At 44.9% G+C, this 16,443-nt stretch overlaps 1 protein-coding gene across 4 annotated transcripts in view; it reads left to right on the top strand.

The window, feature by feature from the left end:
- Positions 1-16,329, top strand: part of WASHC5 (WASH complex subunit 5) — a 59,953-nt gene extending 43,624 nt beyond the window's left edge. For 2 of the 4 annotated variants that reach the window (XM_027597590.2, XM_027597575.2), the window contains 5 exons: positions 2,831-2,934; positions 3,741-3,870; positions 5,165-5,261; positions 8,481-8,634; positions 14,759-16,329. In XM_027597590.2, the coding sequence (XP_027453391.1) occupies positions 2,831-2,934; positions 3,741-3,870; positions 5,165-5,261; positions 8,481-8,634; positions 14,759-14,912 (639 nt within the window). In that variant the 3' untranslated portion in view covers positions 14,913-16,329. Of the gene's footprint in view, positions 1-2,830; positions 2,935-3,740; positions 3,871-5,164; positions 5,262-8,480; positions 8,635-11,534; positions 11,667-11,690; positions 11,779-14,758 lie in introns of those variants that run through there. The other 2 variants (XM_027597581.2, XM_027597601.2) reach the window with 2 other exon arrangements.
- The last annotated feature ends 114 nt before the right edge of the window (positions 16,330-16,443 follow it).

The following is a 16,443-nucleotide window of genomic DNA, read 5'->3' as shown; positions in this document are numbered from 1 at the left end:
CGCTTTGTTGAACACTCATGTGCAAAGCATCATCACTTGCTGTGAGACACAGCGTTAAAGGAAATACTCGCTGCCTCCTCAGAAAGCCCACTTACAGAGCAGTAGGAAAGAGTAGGTGTCCTGGTGGAAAACCATTTCACGGTTAAAAGTCTCACCTACCGGGGCGCCTGGGTGGCTCAGTCGTTAAGCATCTGGCCTTCGGCTCAGGTCATGATCCTGGGGTCCTGGGATCGAGTCCCACATTGGGCTCCCTATTCCGCAGGAAGCCTGCTTCTCCCTCTCCCACTCCCCCTGCTTGTGTTCCCTCTCTCACTGTCTCTTTCTCTGTCAAATAAATAAATAAAATCTTAAAAAAAAAGTCTCACCAACCACAAGAAAAGTCTGGGCTGCTGTGGGAATTTGGGGGAGTTCCATTCTCTTGCTCCCAATTATATTAGTTGTTCATTGAGAGAGTACTGATGGTGCCTTAGCCAAATTCACAATATATTTCCCATAATTGCAGTGAGTTTTTTTTTTTAATTTGGAAACTTAGACTAGGTAACACACAGAGCCTTTGACTCTGCTGGGTGTCCTCTTGTTACAGATGTCCAACACTCCCTTAGCCACATGATTTCCAGATCCTGAGAGCTTCTCAGGCTAAGTTTCTAATTGCTGGGAAGCCCTTTAGGAGGAGTAGAGAATTGCCTGAGGTTGGACAGGCCTGAGTCTCAGCTCTGTGGGAGGCTGAGGGAGATTACAGAGATGCTTCAAAGAGGTTCCCCAGGGGCTAGTACAGACCTCCGTGAGTTGTAATTGGTGGTAGTTCAGGAATAACCAAGTATTTGTCTAAGTCCGTGATCTTTACATAAAGCCCTCAAGGACAGATTTGTCCGTTTGTCTTTGGCTCATCTGGAAGAGCGATGGAAATATTCTGCGCTGTCTGATGGTAGCCACTAGTCTCATGTAGTTAGTGAGCATTTAAGATGTGGCTTGTGGGAATGAGGAACTGGATTTTAACTTTTATTCATTCGCATCAGTTTAAGTTTAAAGAGCCACGTGCAGCTGTGACTGTTGTATGGGGCAGCGCTTCCCAGAAAGCTGGAGAAAGACAGACAGTCCGAAGATCTCTCCAGCTAGACAGCAAATAGGTAGATCGAGTGCATCAGCTCCCAGACTGCTCAGCCTCTAGAACCTTCGTAACAGCTTGTAGTAAGTGAGCACCAAAGAGAAAACGTTGGTCACGGAGACTGCATATGCTTTAGAGAAGAGCAAGTTAGGTTAAACTGCCCGTATCTCTGCTTCCTTTCCTAGACTGGGATTTTCGAGGGAATCCTGGACATAGAGTATCGAGAATTAAGCAAGGAGTCCATGGGCCAGAAAAAAGGTTGGAAGGACATTATTGAGTGGCCTGAGGGAACCCACTATTTTCTTGGCCTTGCCCTATTCCAGTTTTTCAATAATATTTTTCTATTAATAAAAGGTTTCCTATGAGAACATTTTTTAAATTTTATTTTCTTCACGTAAGTACAATAATAATCTAGTAAGAATAGTGGTCAAAAGTAACACATCCGAGGTCATTTAAAACACTTTTAACTGTTACAGGTTCCATTTATCTAAAGATCTTTTCTTTGCTCTTAGAGAAGGCCACTCTTTTTTTCTTAACTTTTCTCTGCTCCCAACCACTGTGTCCATTTCTCCCTCACTGTTACTAGCATCATAAAACAGTCTTCCCTCCGGTTCCTCCTCTTCCTCTTGCTAATCTTTTGGGGACAGCTTTCCTAGAATAGGAATGAAGAAATTCACGGGCACAAAAAGAATTTACTTTTGACTTTATGATGCCAACAAATTGAACTTGTTGGAACAATCTGAACTCTGTCCCAGACCTGACCCAGAGGTAGTTTCCTATCACTGGACAGGGGTTATAGACACCTCCAGATACCATTTATGCTCATCACTACTCAGAAATGCTTAATCTGCCATGCTGACATGACTTTAATCTGCCATGCTGACATAACTCTGTATCACAGATCTCGTCTTTTAATGGTCTGGGAATTACACTTTGTCACAACTGGCTTCCATTGTTATCCTATATGTGTTATTGTGCACATTTATTTTATTTTAAAGACTTTATTTTTAAGTAATCTCTACACCCAATGTGGAGCTCGAATTTACAACCCCAAGGTCAAGAGTCACATGCTCTACTGAGCCAGCCAGGCGCCCCTATTTTGCACACTGAAAAGAATTATTCTAAGACAGTGTCAGTAGGCTTCACCAGATTCCCAAAGAGGTCCAAGGTACCAGAACAAGGTTAGGAACCCTTGGATGAGAGGTTATCATTGTTAGAAGGGCCTTTTTGGGAGTTTATAACCCAGGTTGTTATATAATCTGTAATTCTGGGCGATGTGGCTAGGCTCATAGTCACCAAATTTTAGAAAAACAGAGTGAAATGGCATCGTTGGGACTCAAGAAAGTTCAGCTTAGGACAAATGAAGGAAGTAGGGCTTCTCATTAGCAGCCACTAAGCTTGGAGAACTTATTTCAAAAGATCATAAATAAGAGCTTCAAAACAGACACCTTTATTATGTGAACAAGTGACCATTAATGTCACTTCGTATAATTTTAGACTTCAGGGATATTTGAGGTTGGCATACAGGAGCCTATCCAGACGTTCCCTGTGCTCCATCGGGGAAGACACTGGTCTTAGCCACGGAACCAGTCCAGGAAATCCTTAGATTTTCCTGTAGAACATAGTGATCCTTCCAGTAAAAAACGGTCATCTTCATGTTTGCCTCCTCGCTGTCACCTGGAAGCACTGTGTGTTCTACCTCTTCTTCCTCTTGCTTGTTCCCAGGTGGGGCAGATGCAGATTCTGAGACAACAGATTGCCAATGAACTCAATTATTCTTGTCGGTTTGACTCCAAACATCTGGCAGCCGCTCTGGAGAATCTCAATAAGTAAGTGCTGGTATTCGAAACAGCCACCCAGGGGCCTGGATTATTCATTATCCATTAGCACCCCAATTTCTTCAGTATTTACCCTTTTACAACCTTTTCAGGTAAGAAGGCTCTCTGAATTTAGAGCCTTCCTTCCAAGGGATAACCAAATCTGTCTGTATAAGCCCCCTTCCTCAGTCTTGTCCCTTGGTCTTCTTTCTCTCTCTCTCTCTCTCTCACTCACTCATTACTGATGGGTTCCTTTATTCAGTCAACATCTACAGATCACTTAGGACCCATCAGACATTGTGCTAAGGACTTGCACAGATTGAGAAAGCAACTGTTACCAAAATCCACACCTGGATTTCTGGAGGGCTGAGTCACTGATCATCCGAAGAGCTGTTCGAAGTGTGCTAATTACCAGGAGTCGCTGTGGGCGCACGTCCACGAAGTACAGTCACAGCCTCCATCTCCCCAGCGACTTGCTCTCATTCCCAGCCTCTACTTAAAAATAAGTAATCTTTTCTTGCCAGTCAGTAGTTCAGCGCTTTTGACAAAGCAGTTATTGAAAACAGTTCAGTCAGTTCATAAAAATTGGAACGGCAAAAGCATTCGATTTAACTCCAAAAGATAAAATATTCTACGTCACATTTTCCACTTAACAACCAATCACAGGTATGGAAACTGAGAATTAGGAGGATCAAGCCCTCATTTTACAGATGAAACCGAGGCCCAGAAAGATCACATCGTGGCCTGTGTTAACTGTTGTATGAACGGTGTTCATCTCTAACGTTTATCCCTGTTCTGTTTTGTCTTTCCTCGCGGAGGGCTCTCCTGGCAGATATTGAAGCCCACTACCAGGACCCTTCGCTTCCTTACCCCAAAGAAGACAACACGCTCTTGTATGAGATCACAGCCTACCTGGAGGCGGCTGGCATCCACAACCCGCTGAATAAGGTCAATGATTCAAGTATGGAGTGGAATGGCAGGAGATGGATGGTCCCCGCGGAGATCTGGCCCAGATAGCAGATCACCTGCTAAAATATTGGGAGAGCCTGGGTTCTAATCCCAGAATCTCCATTCTCTTAAGCTCCCTCCCTTCCTGAGTTCCAGTTTCCCACGAGTGATAGGGTGATCACACCTTCCCTGCCTGATTCAGGCCACGGGAATCAGGTGATACCGTGTTTGCCACAGTTCCTTAAAAAGTGAGATACTCTTATCTGTAGGAGATCAGTTTTAGGTTTATCTGGGGTTTTGTATTTGAACTGCTGCTAAGTGATGGCATTGATCCTTGGGACCCAAAGATGCTTCCCTCGTGGCTGACAGTAATCACAACCATAATCTGGGGCCACAGACTGTCTTCTGCAATTCTGACTTCCAAAAACCTCTGCGAGCTGAAAGGTTTTTCTCCAAGTTGGTGCCAAATCTCATTTGGTGGCAAAACTCGTCCCAAACTGACATAAGGCTGTTTGTACTTCAGTGAATATTCATGTTTTGATGCAGAAATACTGATGACTTTGATGATAGGCTGTAAGCCTAGACCCTCTATGACCTTTCTAAAATCTGTAAAATAGGAAAGCTATACGCTCCCCTGGGTTTTGGACAAAAGCTAAGAAACTAAGTGGCAGCTAACATTTTATGAGCACTCCCCTCGTGCCAAGCCCTGTCAGCCCCGGCTATGGGTGACGTCCCATCATCCTAGCAGCACCATGAACCATGCCATCGTCGGGTGAGGAACTCGAGGCCTCTGGAGGCCCAGAGGCTGATGACTTTCCCGGGGCTCCACGCGGGCGAGCGCGGGAGACAGGCAGTCTGACCAGAGCCAGGGCTCCCAGCCAGAGCGCTGCCTTGCTCCCCGGGGAGTTGAGGGAGGGAGGGTGGTGGCCGGGTATCCCCGACTGTACTGTGTGCGCTACAGCTAACAAGGAGACCGCTCTGCGACATGTCCCATCCTTTCCCCTCTCCCTTTGTGAATGACATGAAGAGGATTTGAGGGGAAAGTAACTGCTCATCTCCAAGCAAAATTGTTCCCTTCCCAAAAGGGCTCGTTTTTATATAGGTTTTTATGTTTGCAGGGGTCGGTGGTATTACATTTAACTCTGCAGGCAGCAAATTAATGCTGAACCCTCCCTGTTTTCGGTAGCCTGAAGAGCAAACTGAAAGAAAATGGAAGCTTTCCATTTGAACATGTGTTCCACAGTCTTGTGCCTTGGGAAGAAGCCATCGATTTTTCTTACCTTTCTCTTTCCAGATATACATCACAACAAAGCGCTTACCCTACTTCCCAGTTGTCAACTTCCTATTTTTGATCGCGCAGTTGCCAAAACTTCAGTACAACAAAAACCTAGGTACTGTATGACATTCCTTGCAAGAAGTCACAGTAACACGGTAACAGTGGATTAATACCTCACCAAAAGCTCTTTTGTAGGGAGAGTGCTGTGTCACCGACGAGATCTTTCCTTAGTCAGAAGTGTGTGGAGAAAATGCACGTCTTTGGGCCTGTGAAGTACAGTGTCCCTTCATGAGGTGTAGACAGTGGATTTACCATTAACCAAATATAGTCCACCCTTGATTTCCAAAGATTAGCCAACTTGTAAAATGTGTGGGATCTTCGCTTCTCTCCTTTCTTTAATGTTTAGGCAGCTGACATGGTGTGAGAGAAACTTCCTTTGGTTACCGTTCCAATCTCATAGGTGGCATGTGCCTCCCGAGTATCAGGAGCCGCTGTGTGAAAAGTAACAGCCATAACCAGTTACTTTACAATGTCTATACATGTGATGATGTGTGAAAATATTCGGTACAAACGAGCTATCAAAGCCTTTCAGTATGTTTGTCCTGGCCAGGCACATCGCCCTATTTTTTTTCTTGCCATTGATCACTTTATCTTACTATTTTTATGAACACTTTTCTAATAGCTTCCCAGGTCCTTCCTCTGCCTCTAAACTTTATATCAAAGTTGAGCTTTGTCAAATCCGCTATAGAGGTTTATTTACTTTAAAAATATTATAGGAGCTTTCCTGTAAATGTGCTGTTTCTTAGCCAGCAATTCCAAAATGATTTCTTCCTTGAGCTATTTCCCCTTCTTATTTCATAAGCTCTTTAAGGATAAAGATGTGGAATCTCTGTAAGGTTTTTATCCTCTCATTCAGAAATACTCCTCGATTCCAGACACAGCTCCCATAACAGTACGTGTCCCTGCCACAGAATGCAGAGCGTGGTGGCTCCCGTCAGTACCACTGCAGGACTGATGGACGGACGTCAGTCCGGATTCTGGCTCGACCAGCATTCACCTGTGTGACTGTGGCCAAGTTACGTAACCTCTCAGGCCAACCCGATTTTCTGAACAACCTAATACAGTTCCTGGCACGGAGCAAGCATTGCCCTGACGCTAAGTCCTTTTCTGTATATTGGTCAAAATCAACGTAAAGAACCGTCCCAGGGTCGACTTAGGAGTTCATTTCAAGACTCAGAGTCACATTGTTCCTCTGTTGTCTCTGTGTTAGAACTAAACAAGAATACGTGGCCCTCTGTAATGATGGATTGTCAGTGCATGAAGATGATCCTGTTTTCATAAAGACTATTTGTTCACTGGTCTCATTCTTAGGTAGTATTTCTTTCATTATATAGCTGCTCATAGGAAGCATTTCACTATTCCGTCGAATTCCAGATCTTTAAACAAAACAAACTTTTTAGTGTCCTAGAGATGCATCTATACCTGACTACAGTTCTTTTCATGAATTAGTGATGTGTTAATCTGGGAAGCAAAATTATGATAAGTAGGACTAGGAAGGGACATCAGGGTGTTTGGAGACCCAGAAAACACGTATTTAACCCTGCTGAGGATTGCTCTCAGGACTGACCTAAGAAACACCTGCCTGCCTTGGTCTGTCTTTAAGGCAGAATCTCCGTGGGGCCACATTCAGAGAGGAAGCTTTTGCTGTAAGTGTCACTGCTGTTCTCCACCTGGAAAAGGTCATCTCTCCGTGTTCTGATGATCATCGTTGTCTCGTCCAGTGGGCATTGAGTAAATTCAGAGTTGCCGAGGCCCAGGTTAGGGAAATGAGGATAACTTGTTTGGGCATCTTCTGGTTTAAGTAAGGGATGGCCCAGCCTTCACAGGAACCCAGATGCGGGATCTGAAGGCCTGTCTAATGCCTTTCTCCAAAGTGGTGTCCATTTTACATCCCACCAGCTTTTGGCAATGTTAATCTTTTTTAATTTTAACTGTTCTAATGGGGGTGTGTGTGGTATCTCGTAGTTTTCATTTGCCTTCCCCTAATGATTCATGATGTTGAGCGCTTTTTGGCCATTCTTTCTATCTTTCTTTGTTAAGTGTTCAAGTCCTTTGCCTGTTTTTAAATTAGGTTGATAGCCTTTTTTTTTTTTAATCACTGAGTGGTAGGAGTTATTTATATATCATGGATACAAGTTCTTTGTCAGATAGTGTGAGTTTTTTCTCACAGACTCTGGTTTCCCTATTCATTTTCTTACTGGTGACTTTAATGAGCAGAAATGTTCAATATTGATAAGGTCCAATTATCTATTCTTCTTTTATAATTGTCCTTTCTATATCTTGAGAAATCTTTGACTAACCCTAAGGTCATAAAGATATTCTTCTATGGTTTTTTTTCTAGAAGCTTTGTGGTTTTAGCTCTTACACTGAGGTCTGTGGTCCATTTAAAATTACTTTCTATGTACAGCATAAGGATATCCAGTTTCAGCACCATTTATTGAAAAGGTCTCTCATTCTCCATTAAATCATTTGGATATTCGTGGAAATTCAATTGTTCCTATAAGGGTGGGACTATTTCTGGTTTTTCTCTTCTCTTCCATTGATCTCTTTATCCTCATGCCAATACTGCCTTGATTACTATAACTTATTATAATAAGTCTTGAAATCAGGTGATGTAAGTCCTCCAACCTGGTTCTTTTTCAGCATTGTGTTTCCCCTCAAAGACCCTAAGCTCTAGCTCCTGTTCCCCCTGCAGCCATCTGGGCAGAAGGCCGCGGTGTCCAGATAGGGGCAGAAATCGTTAGTGCAAAAGCCAGCTTTGGCGCTCACTCACTCCCCACATTTCCTTCTTCCACTGTCTAGGCTTCTGCAGATTCTTTTACTGTATAACGTTCAACATTGTGTTTAAAGATACTTCTTAAATATGTTATCTGGGGTTTAAACCGCTTTCATTTAAGAGAGTGGTTCAGCACACCTAATGCTACTATGCGGCCACTAACAGAAGTTGCTTATAGGTAATGTTCACCTTCTCATTTACCTTCATTTGTATCTTTCAGCTTTCCTATAATGGCACGTGTTACTGTATTAACCAAAAGAGACAGTGGTGGTGATTATAAAAATCAGCCACCATTTTATGATGTTGAGTCAGACCACTCTGACCCCAGGCCTAATTCAAAGTGGAGTCCAGAGTTGTCATTCCCTCCAGATAGTCATCTGCTGGCGGTGGCGCGGTCCCCAGACATTTTGACATTCACAAACATGCCCACTGGATGAACACCACCAAAGGAAAGCACTTCGCTGGGTGGCCTAATTCCTCCTTTGTCGCTCCTTGCAGGAATGGTCTGCCGGAAGCCTGCTGACCCCGTGGACTGGCCGCCACTCGTCCTGGGACTGCTCACCCTGCTGAAGCAGTTTCACTCGCGGTACACCGAACAGTTCCTGGCACTGATCGGCCAGTTTATCCGCTCCACAGTGGAGCAGTGCACAAGGTACTGAAGGAATTGATGTTACAGAGGGGGCTAGGAACCTTGCATTCCAAATTCCTCTTATTATCTCCCTAGTGCAGATGGGAATTGGCTGCTTTACCCTGCTGTGCAAAGCAGCTTTGCAGCAACTAAAGGTGCACCCGTCCTTCGTCACCCTGCTGGGGGAGCCCCCTCGGTGCACTCCACAGTGATTTGGCAAGAATGAGCGAGTCGTGACCAGGATTAGTGACCCCCACGGGGAAGAGAGTGCAGGTCTGTTCCTCTGCTGTTCTGGGCGCTGTGCTCAGAGCTCAGGGAGCCTGGGCCATCCGGTTGGGCCACTGGCCTGGGATGGCCCCATAACCCTTCAGCGGGAGTCAGGGAGTATGTCCGAGTCAGAGCCTGGGCACAGCCTGGAGTCGCGGCGTAGGACGAAACAGAAATCACACAGAAGTTCCTATTGGATACAAGGCTCATAGGCCTTTTTTCTACCCGCCTCCCCCCCCCCCCACCCCACCGCCACCATGTGGCTTTTCTGGGATAGAAAAAAATTATTTGCATGAGATGCTGGGTCCCGAGCCTCCTCTGTTACTCTAAAGGGTCCGGCCCCTAAATAAATTTCTCTGGCATGTTGTACATCCAAAGTCTGGAAGATTACCACTTGGTCACTTTGGTCAACGTAACTTAAAGACTAATGGGAATGACCTTCCAGAGCAGTCCTCACCAGACATGATTTCAGAGGCCATTTAACCTTCCACCCAGGGCGTGAATCAGTGCTGAGGCATCCCTGGCAGGAGCCCTCCTGGGATCCGGCCATCAGTGAGGCACCATCATCTCCCACGGCAAGGCCAGATGCTGGTGGCGATGTGCCCAGCCCTGGAAAGTCGCTCATTGTGACGCATGAAGAATTTCATCCTGTCTCTGAAATTTCACTCGTTGTGCCTTCCCCTACGCTCTGTAATTTTGGAATGAATGCAGTCTCCTACCTTTCCCTCACCCCACATTGTGAACGTCAGGCTGCTGCCTTAGGTCTTCTTTTTCTTTAGATAAGCTGCTTCTACCCCTTCCTGTTCACTGCGCTGTGGCTACTCACCATGTCCGACCTCTTCTGGGGGTTCCACTTGGCTGTTGACCCTCTTCTCTACATTTTCTCTGTGGTTTCCCAAGCTTGTACTGAGATTCCAAAAACAGCCGACCCCTTTGAGAGGACCGCCGGGCCCCCACTGGAGTGTACCGGTGGAGTGCAGGGCAGCTAAAATTGCAGCTTCTTGACACCCGTTGGCTCACAGTGACCTTGCGTTCTTAACTCCTGACATCTTTTCCCCAAGAGCCTCAGTCAGTAGAGTTCTTCCCCACCTTAGTTATGGACTGAACAACAAACACACACTGGGTGTTTTTCTAGGACATCCGGTGAGACTCGCTTCAAACAGCACACTTCTTAACAACTGAAAATCAGAAGGTAGCCCAGAAGGGTAGGGAAGTCTCAGAGATGAAACTGTAGCGATCACAAAATGAGGTTGGTTGCAAAGGAATGCAGTGGGCACCTAGAAACCTAGTGCATCTGGGCTCCGGACTGTGGAGAGGGAGCCAAGGACCACAGTTCAGGCCGGTGTACAGGGAGATTGGGAAGAAACCTCCACACCCACCACCCCAGCTGTAGCTCCCCATCTGTCAGGAATTGGCAAGTCCTTCGTCCTGGTTCTTCTTCACTGACGACTACCAAGTGTGGCTGTGGCGCAGCATGTTTCTGGGGACCCTGAGAGAGTCCATCAGGAGGCTGGTGTCACTGCAGCTCTGGGTTTCTGATCCGGCTAAGGGAAGTGACATAAGGAACCTGGGATGCATGGAGGCTCTTTCCCTGCCCTCGCTGGGAGCAGAGCAAATAGAAACACAGCCCTGGCCACACACTGAAAGATCCAGAGCAATGGCAACTTTTCCAGTTGTAATCACTCTTCAACCTTCTTTTCAAGAGCAAGATATCATCAGGGAAATAAATCAGTAATCCAGTTGCATGACATCCTTTGTTAATCAGAAAATGCCAGTCTGTACCTAAATTGGAAATAATTTTAAGAGTGAAAAGTTCCTTTTTGATGTGAAGAATGTGAGCTCCATAAGAAGACTGTCACCTACTTTGCTGCATTCCCAGCCCTAGAACAGTGCTCGGCAACACAGCAGTTGTCTGAATGAAGGAGGGGGATCCCATACAGAAGGTTATTACGCGCTGTGTGTATTTGACACCTGTGTGCAGGTACAATCACAGATGCTGGAAACAGATAAAGGCATGACCCAGGCCCTCAAAGAAACCAGCATACAAACAACTGAAAATTTAAGAGTCCTGGGGGCAGATACTAAGTATGATGAAAGCACAAGAAAAGGCCACCTGCCCAGAGGAGTCAGGTTAGACTCCCAAAGGAGGCCGAACCCACGCTGGAACTGGAAGGATGCCTCGAAGTTTACTTTCAAGTCCACGGGCGGAGTAACATGTAGCCGCGAAGACCCGTGGGATGGGGAGGTGTGGCCTGTTCGGGGACTTGCCGGCCGATGAGATGATCGCGAAGCGCTGAGCGGGTGAGGGAGGGTGGGGGGGCCGGCGGGCGGCCGCCGCGTGCAGGAGGCCCACGGGAAGCGTTCGGCGCACACTTGATCCTCTATCTAGGTCGCGTTCTGAAGATCTGCGGGCAGGACGATGATAGGAATCAAGAGGATGTTCCAGAGATTTGCTTCTCCTTTGGCTTCGCTTAGTACTCTGTCGTGGGAATTCAGAGGATACAGCTGTAACCGAGGGTTAAGGCTTTGCCGATTTGGGAGTCGGGATCTGTGCTCACAGTATTTTCTGTTAAAAGTCAGAACAGAGACTTCAGGGGAAAACCCCAGGCTGACAGGACGGGCTCTTGTCTTAATTATTAACTTCTATTTGCCCCTAGCCCTTAGGCCCTATAATTGAGGAAGTTGTACACAGGAGAACCCTCATCTCATTAACAAGGGCTTCAGTGTTGAGAAAGCAAGTGAAGAAGTGAGTGGACTTACCCTGTCTGCCGTGCGCAAAGCAGGGGCTTGATCCAGACTGTTCTCCGTTGCAGCCAGAAGATACCCGAAATGCCTGCGGATGTTGTGGGCGCCCTTCTGTTTCTGGAGGATTATGTTCGGTACACAAAGCTCCCTAGGAGGGTAAGCACCAGATACTACGACTAAAGCCCTTTCTGTAGAAAGATGGCATTCCGGGTGGCCCTGCGCTCGTTGGGAGCGCGCCCCACTAGCTCATGGGGCGGCTGCGCGAGCGCCTGCTCCGACCCGCAGCTGGGAGGGCGCCGCCCTCCTCCGTGCGGCGGGCGCCTCGCCACCTCCCCGCCGCCCTCACTACGGCGCCCTCGTCCTGCGAGCGGCGCACCCGCTCCCGGGCCGCTCCCGGGCCGCTCCCGGGCCGCTCCCGGCGCGGGGGCCGTTCAGGAGGGTGCAGCCGGACGGGAGTCCGTCGGGGGCCGGGGCAGGGGACTAATTGTGTGGTTGGTGTTTTTTTAAAGAATGGTTCCCACAGCAGGTTGGTTGCACAGCAGGTTTGGTTAAGTTCGCAACTAAAGTACTTGGCCAGGGTTCCCAAAAATGGCTTCGTTTTACCCTCTAAGATATTCTTTCCTTTTCCTGTCTCACTAGTAGTTCCACTTTGGTAAGTTTTCGCTCAAAATGCAGAGCTTGGTACTAAAATATTAAAGACTATGTCGATAGGTTCTGAAAAGCCATTCTGATTTTTAAAAATTAGTAGGTTAGGGATCAAAGATACTTTTTTAAATAACAAAAGCCAAAGACGATGTTTTAGGAACTAACTAGCAACATCATACTTGGTGAAACCAGCAGCATTGCCATTGAAGTTCGCGCCGTAACCGTAATATGGCCCTGCTGACTCCCGCTGCTGCTTGTGTTGCTCAGATTCAAGGCAGTAAAACAAGAAGTGACAATTTAAAAATGCATAAAAAGAAAACAAATTTTATTATTTATTGAGGATGTAGTTGTCTTCCTTGAATCCCCATTAGAATCATGTGGAGAACTATTAAAATAATAAGCGTCCAAAAAACCTGATTAGACAACATACAATGTAAATACACTAATAACCAATTCAAAAATAGGAAAAAGATCCCATTTGTAGAATTAACAAATAAATAGTCAGGAATTATAACCTCTATAAGAAAGACAGTTTAAAAAAAATAACAATTTAGAAAAACCATAAACATTTTTTAATTTTTCCATCTCTCTGAATGAGGAAACTCAAATAGTATTTACTAGTTTAGAGGTTTAGTGCAGCTATGATCAAAATCCAGATAATTTTTTTACCTGGGAGGGGTGAGAAATTTTTTAAAAATTTTACAGAACTCAGGCCAAAAGAATTGTTTTAAAAAGAAGATATTAAAACTACCAAATATTTAAAAATATTGTAAAACTACAAAAATCAATAGTGCGGTACCGGTATGAAACCCAATAGATGGATCAATAGACCAGAATATGTAGTCTGTAAACAAATCCAAGCGCATACAGTAGCACCTGAGGAAAAGTAGCCTCTCAAATGAGGGGAGAAAGGAAATATTTTAGTCAACATTGCTGGCACAGTTCATTATGTGGTTAAAAATTAGCCAGTTAGTCTCTTCATACCTTCCATGTATCAAAATAAATTACAGATCATGTGGAAAATGGAACCAACAAATTCAGACATTTTACACAAGTATGTATCAGCTCTCAGAAATTTCTAGATAAACACCAAAGGAGGAAACCATAAAGAAAATTTAGAGATCTGATCTCTTAGGAATGCTGAATGTAATGAAACCATTCTGTCAAATGTCTCAATTAAAAAAAAAAAAATTGGGGAAAATATTAACAAAGGACCAGTTTTCTTGATTTGTAGCGCGTTCTTCTAGATGAACAAGAAAAAGATAACCAATCCAGTAGAAAACAAAAACAAAACAGGCAAGAGATAGTAACAGGCAGTTTTCAGGACAAGAAATACAAATAGCAAATAAACATTTGTAAGAATGTTTGACCTTAATTCAAGAGTCACAAATTACTGTTTCCACCAACCCAGTTTTTTACTCCAATTGGTAAGAAGTTAAATGTTGGACTCCCACTGCATGGAAGGGTTTGGAGAAATAGGACTTCTCAGTACTGTCGATGGCAGTGTAAACTGTTTATCCTATGGGAGGGCAATTTGGCTTTATTAAAAACAAACAAACTTGTCATATACTCAGCTGGTCCCAGCAATTCAACTGCCTGGAATTTATCTGCTGGATATATGTGCAGAAGTTCACAAAGACAGGTGTGCAAGGATGTTCGTAAGATTTAGCAAAGGTAAAGGACACAAGATTATGTGATCCTAGTTTTGAGTGTGTGCGCCCGCACGTGTGTCTGTGTAAATTAGAGGGATTCATTATAGAATAATTATCAGGTTTAGTTTTCTCTAGGGGATTAGGATGAGTGATTACTTCTTTTTACATTCCTCTGCATTTGCTAAATTTCCTCTAAGTAGCAGCTGATACATCTTTATAATCAGAAAAAACAAACACTGCTTCTTTCAGTAAAAATAGTATTGCCGGTACCTTAGTGCCAGTACATTATTTAAAAATACCCATTTCTAGCAGTTGGTTTAAAAATACCCATTTCTAGCAGTTGGAGGTCACCTGGCTCTACATTCCACTCTTTCACCCTCCCCCAGCCCCCTCAGGGCTTCCTCTAAGAACAGTTCAGGAATGCATGCTTTCCAGGCCCTTCTTTCCTCCTCTTTCCCCACTCTGGCCTGTCACCTGCGACATGCTGTTCTTCCCCAGTGGGTCATCAGTCCCTTGTGAGGTGACCTCAGATGACCTCTTACTACTTCCCGGAGGCCTGCGCATTCCTAGCAGATCCAAGTGCCTGTGAGAGCCGAGGATGAGGCAGGGAGCGCTGGACAGCATTCCCTCAGATGTCAGCAGGGCCGAGACGTTAGACCCCAGGGTGAGGAACAGCAGAAACAGAAGCTAGCAGTTTCAAGAGCCGCCCACCTCTGTGAATCCAGCGCTCCCGTGATTCACCTTGCTTCAAAGCATATTTTCATTTAACTTTCGTGTGGAAAATTCTGAACTTGTTCTACCACTATGAATAACTTAACTCTCCTGTTTCATTGTTTCAGGTTGCTGAAGCTCACGTGCCTAATTTCATTTTTGATGAATTCAGAACAGTCCTGTAAATTTTTTTTGACATCTCCTTCTTTGATGAAAGTATTGTCCTTAAATCTTCCCGTTACTAAAATGAATTTAGAAGCGAAGAAACTCAGCTGCTCATAGAATTGCATTTTTTTTTCCCTTAATTGTGGGAAACATCAGATATTCTGAGTAAGATGTATCTCACGGCACTACTTGATATAATTAATATTGTTTAAATCATGGTATTATATGCAATTTGTATCATGTAGAAGCAGAACACATTTTTGTACTGCCTCTTATAAATGCTGAATGTAATTGTTACGTATAAATCCATTTAGTTTTATGTTCTAAAGAACTATTTGTGCAATTCCAGATTTTCAGTAAAATAGTATTGCAAGTACCCAAAGTTCTCCTTCTGCCTGTAACTACAAAGTTGGGTATTCATCCTGTAAAAAAAAAAAAACACCTTTTCTGGAAGGTAAGACACGTGTCAGGCCGGTCCCGTGGATACACCCACGCCAGGCTGGCAGGCGCGTGGTGATAGCAAACACTGAGACCACACAATCTGTGGACCATGTACCATGGGAATTTCTTGGTGTCTGAGGCTCACTGTCCTCCTCCAATCACAGAGACCCTGGGGGGTTCTCAGCATTCCTTCTGTAGGTCTCCCCAACTTCAGCTGCTCCTTCCATCCTTCCCTCCTTTCCTCAGTAACCTAAGCCCCACCCCGGCAGTCCGGCCTAGTTGAGGCTGAGCACAGGATCTTATAAAAGTGAATTGTTGCCCAGCACGTAAGGAGTTTGGAAGTGTCGCCCACCAGGAGGCTGTTGCGGTGCATGAGAACTTGCCAGCCATGGCTGTCCTACAGCCACATCTCAAAAATAGCTTGCTGTTTTCCATTCGTAATCCCTTAACTGCATGAAGTGAGATCTTTGGTTCTCTGTGAAAATGGCTCTCAAAGAAAGCCAGCTGCTGTTAAATAGTCCAGATCTAAGAAAGTGAGATTTTTAACCAGAAGAGTGTGGGAAAAACTAGAGGGGACTTTCACAGAACCAAGCCCACCACATGCTGCTAAAACGAGGCAAACAGGTACGTGACTGACGCCACGAGGGATTGGCTAGTGACCAGTCTTCAACGGAGATAACTGACAAGGTGAAAAAGAGAAATTTTTGTTATAAAAGCTTTTTAAGTTCTTTCAGCCCTTATCATCATAATCTGAAGTAGTTACGTAACATTCCAGGGTATCTGTTACTGCTCTTTCGGGGGGAGCAACTTTAGTGATATGCAGGGATTTACTGAAATTTCATAATACCTCTCTGATGTCCACAATCTCTTCACATATACTAAAACTCAGTGAATTCTGATTTCTAAGCATTATGCCAGATACTACGAGTGCTTATTTGTTCATTCACTGTCCCTTTAAGTAATCCTAGCCTGGCTAAGTCATGTTATGTAATGGAACTTATGAAGCCCTAACTATGTTCCTGAACGAAGGTATTATTTCCAAAGAACCCAGAGGAGAACCTTAAAGTTGCCTCGCAGGATACATGACGAAAATAAAGTCCAGAGATTTTAAGGCAACTTCCCCGACATCAGTTATTTCACAGAACAGGCTTCCCTCTGCGTTTTCCATCCCGCTTTGGTTTTCCTTCCCATGAACACGAAGCCACCT

The sequence above is a fragment of the Zalophus californianus genome, chromosome 4, assembly GCF_009762305.2.
Source record: "Zalophus californianus isolate mZalCal1 chromosome 4, mZalCal1.pri.v2, whole genome shotgun sequence".
Taxonomy (NCBI): domain Eukaryota; kingdom Metazoa; phylum Chordata; class Mammalia; order Carnivora; family Otariidae; genus Zalophus; species Zalophus californianus.
The sequence above is the reverse complement of the archived record's forward strand: the minus strand, read 5'-3'. Positions and strand labels throughout refer to the sequence as shown.